The sequence below is a fragment of the Eurypyga helias genome, unplaced genomic scaffold (genome assembly GCF_000690775.1).
Source record: "Eurypyga helias isolate BGI_N326 unplaced genomic scaffold, ASM69077v1 scaffold49877, whole genome shotgun sequence".
Lineage (NCBI taxonomy): Eukaryota > Metazoa > Chordata > Aves > Eurypygiformes > Eurypygidae > Eurypyga > Eurypyga helias.
This window is the reverse complement of record NW_010263357.1, coordinates 881-4,456: the sequence shown is the minus strand read 5'-3', so window position 1 is coordinate 4,456 and position 3,576 is coordinate 881. Positions and strand designations below refer to the sequence as shown.

Here is a 3,576-nt window from a genome sequence, read left to right as displayed (position 1 = left end):
CATGCTGCGGCCGGTCGGCAGCGGTGCCCGTCGGGCACTCACCGTGGTCCTTGGTACCGCGTCCACCACTGGCATCGCTGCGCCGGTGGGAGGGTGGCCGGGAAGCAGGCCCCCGCGGCTTGCTGGGGCTGGCCGTTGAGGCACGAGGTTCGCACATGTCGATAGGGAAGAGGGAGCAACGCAGCACAATGCTTCTGAGGATGGGATCGCTCTCAGGACTCTGCCCTGGACCACCGCTGTGGCAGCCTGGAGCCGGGTGCGTTACTCCGTGGCTGCCTGCGATGGCTCAAACCCGCCTTGTGTTGACAGAGCATGGAAAGTCGGACTTGGCAGAACCGTAGTGTTAGACCAAAGTAGCCATGGGCTTCCTGCTTGGCACAGACATGCAAGCAAGAGCGGCTGTGCTCTGTACGCTGCTCCAGTGCTCAGCAAATAAGGCAGGGAATTTACTCTCCGCTTTCAGACTCAAAAGGTGATGCCTTTGGGCCAAAGAAGCAATTCTGTGCAGTGTTTCGCATGCTTCCCACTAAGCATGTTGTTTTACTGTTGGGTAAAAAACCAAATGGGTTTTTGCCTTCCCATGTGGGCTCAACTCCTGCCCCCGCTGGTGGAAACCTTGAACTTTCTGTTGAAAAGGATCTCGCTGCAGTTGCGCCTAAATACCAATGCCATCTGTGTGTGAGATGAGGCTCACACACGTATGGATGGAGTCCAGCTAGATGCCTAATTCCAGTTAGTTTTTGCTATAAGGGAATTGAGATCTCTAAATAACCCAGACCTGCATTAACGCAACCACCACTTGAACGTGGGGCTCCTTTTCCGCTGGGTAATCTGCTTTTAGTCTGCTTTTAGTCTTAGTCTGTTTTTTGCGGCGGCCTTTCCGCTGCTCAGGGGGCAGTCTGACGTGATGCTCGCTACAACAGCCATCCCCGTGAACGAGATCTGAGCTCTGCACCACTGAGGGCTGAGATCTCAGCTGTGAAGTCCCCTGCTCTCCTTTATTTTATAGGACAGCAAGTAGTCGTGAAAGAAGCCAGTGGGAAGGTGTTCCTGCAGTGTGGTACCGGAGAAGGTCAAGTCACGTGGCTGAAGGATGAGGACAGGATAGCAAACACAACACAGCTGGACTTGGGTGCAGTTCACGATGATCCCAGAGGCACCTATGCATGTGAAATAGGAGGCAAAACGAGTGCCTCCCTCCAGGTGTACTACCGAAGTAAGTGTTGCAAACCTGGTTTCTAGAGCCAGAACTTACTAGAGATTTCACCCAAATAAATTTTTGAGGGAACTACTGATTTCCCAGAGATTGAGGGTGCTTCCACCAGTATGTGGAAGTCCTGATAGCTCCTGTGCTAGGTTGCCCTTGGCCCCAGCCGAGCTACACGTTCCCTGTACAGCCTCAATGACTGCCATAACCTGGCACTCGTACTGCCTCATCGCTAGCCGCTCGCTGGCCCTGCTGTGGCCTGCCCTGAGCGCTGGGGACATGCAGCCTGTGTCACTGCCTTGGGTCACGCAGCAAGCCATACTTAATCCCTGTGTCTCTTGTCCTGAGACTGGAGCTTGCCTGGACTGGTTCCCAGGGGCAGGGTCCTGTCACGGCCCTGCTTTCAGTGTCTGTGTCCTTTTGGGTTTCCAGTGTGCCAGAACTGCATCGAAGTGGACGCTCCCACCATCTCGGGGATCGTGATCGCCGATGTTATCGCCACCGTCTTCCTGGCAGTTGCCGTGTATTGCATCACTGGCCAGGACAAGGGACGCATGTCACGAGGTGAGAGGAAAGCCGCGCTGGCTGCCCGCGGGTGGGGATGGAAAGTTCCTGAGCATCTCTTGGAGCTGCGTGGTACCTATGGATTTGGTGTCCCTGTCCACAGACCCCAGTCACTGCAAGCTGCAGGCAGCAGCCAGCACACAGCGTATGTAGGGTAGGGATCTGTGCGAGCACTCCGTGTACCCTTCCTGCCCCTAGCTCAGTTTCCCAGGAGAAGCCACTGAATGCCCAAGGTTCACCAAAACAGCATCCCAGGGACAGCAGCTGGTGGCACAGGCACATCTGTGGCCTGGCAGGGGCTTTCCACCAAGCCTCCCAGAGGAAGTAAAAGCACAGGGCCAAAAGCAGCTGGCCACTTGGGTTGGTTTGCCACGCTGCCCATGACTCCCCTGATCTTTGACCACCTTGTTTCTTCATTTAGCTTCTGACAGGCAGAACCTGATTGCCAACGAGCAGCTCTACCAGGTGAGCGTGGGTGTGGGCTTCACCTCTGCGTGGTGGGAGTGGCAAGGCCACGGCACACTGCTGCCGGGGGGTATTCAGTGCCTCAAGGCACTGAGCCACGCTGGAGACTGTTCTCTGCTGGGGCGTTGGCACCTGCCCTCCCCTGAGTGACCCAGAGGATGGGGCAAGCTCAGCTGCCCCCTGCCTCTTACTCTCTGGAGTTGTTGAGCTCTGTGTGCGGGGAGGGAAAGCTTGCTAGAAGCTTGGCAAAGAGAAGGCTGGACCAGCTTCCTCTGTACCCTCCCTCCAAGGGCTGGACAGACACAATTGTAGCTCCTTTCCCCATTATTTTCTCCTAGCCCCTTGGCGAGCGGGACGAGGGACAGTACAGCCGGCTGGTACCTGCCAAGGCCCGCAAGTGAAGTGGGAAGCAGCTGAGACCTGTGGCTCTTTCACACCAGGAGTGATAGTGCAGCAAAGCCACCGCCGATGCCTTCGTAAGCTCAGTGCTGCCAGAGACGGTGCGGGTTTTTGCCTGACGAGCCCTCCGGCTGCTTGCCAGTATAGGATGGGCTGCTTGGAGCACTCTGCTCTTGCCATGACCTCTTGCACTTCTGTATCCCTCTCATTAAAGATGAGCCTGTCCCACAGCCTCCCTGCTCCATTGATTGTGTTGAGCCGTGCCGTCGCTGGGGAAGGTGCGTGCTGGATGCCATCTGCCTGGATCCCTGCAGAGCCATAAGGGTCCTGACTGTCCCAGTAGGACACTGCCGGCGCAGGCAGGTGCCCATGGCTGTGCCACCTCTGTGTGCCAGGATCCAGATGATGTTCAGGTCCATTGCTGAAGCTAGGGATGCAGGACCTCATGAAGGGAGTTGCCACCCGGGAGAGTAGCAGAGGCTTTGTCTCAATTAACTCCCAGAACAGGAAGCAGGGCCACCAGAAACACAGCGACATTTGGCAGGGTCTGTGTCACTCCTGTGAAGTATCCATGTGCCTCAGTCCCCTGGACTGAGCTGGGGAGCTGACAGGAGGAAGGATGTTTTGTCTGCACGTGCAGGGCTTGACATCTAATCACCCACCCGGGAGAGTAGCAGAGGCTTTGTCTCAATTAACTCCCAGAACAGGAAGCAGGGCCACCAGAAACACAGCGACATTTGGCAGGGTCTGTGTCACTCCTGTGAAGTATCCATGTGCCTCAGTCCCCTGGACTGAGCTGGGGAGCTGACAGGAGGAAGGATGTTTTGTCTGCACGTGCAGGGCTTGACATCTAATCACAGTCTCCAAAGCCCAGAGGCTTTTCACGGGCCTGTTTTTGTTAGCCAGCCTGCAAGTTGCCTCAGTGTTTAGGGCAGTGGAGC

The 3,576-nt window shown here is 56.3% G+C and overlaps 1 protein-coding gene across 1 annotated transcript; it reads left to right on the top strand.

Moving 5' to 3' along the window:
* Positions 1-359: 359 nt before the first annotated feature.
* LOC104504374 (T-cell surface glycoprotein CD3 gamma chain-like) lies at positions 360-2,637 on the top strand. Its single transcript, XM_010155989.1, has 5 exons — positions 360-375; positions 1,010-1,216; positions 1,640-1,771; positions 2,193-2,236; positions 2,575-2,637. Exons 1-5 carry the CDS (start codon positions 360-362, stop codon positions 2,635-2,637), a joined length of 462 nt encoding a protein of 153 aa, XP_010154291.1.
* The last annotated feature ends 939 nt before the right edge of the window (positions 2,638-3,576 follow it).

Excerpts from the sequence above, each read along its gene's own strand:
- LOC104504374 (XM_010155989.1), top strand. Across the intron at positions 1,217-1,639 it reads CCTCCAGGTGTACTACCGAA|TGTGCCAGAACTGCATCGAA; the intron begins GTAAGTGTTGCA and ends TTGGGTTTCCAG. Across the intron at positions 1,772-2,192 it reads CAAGGGACGCATGTCACGAG|CTTCTGACAGGCAGAACCTG; the intron begins GTGAGAGGAAAG and ends TTCTTCATTTAG.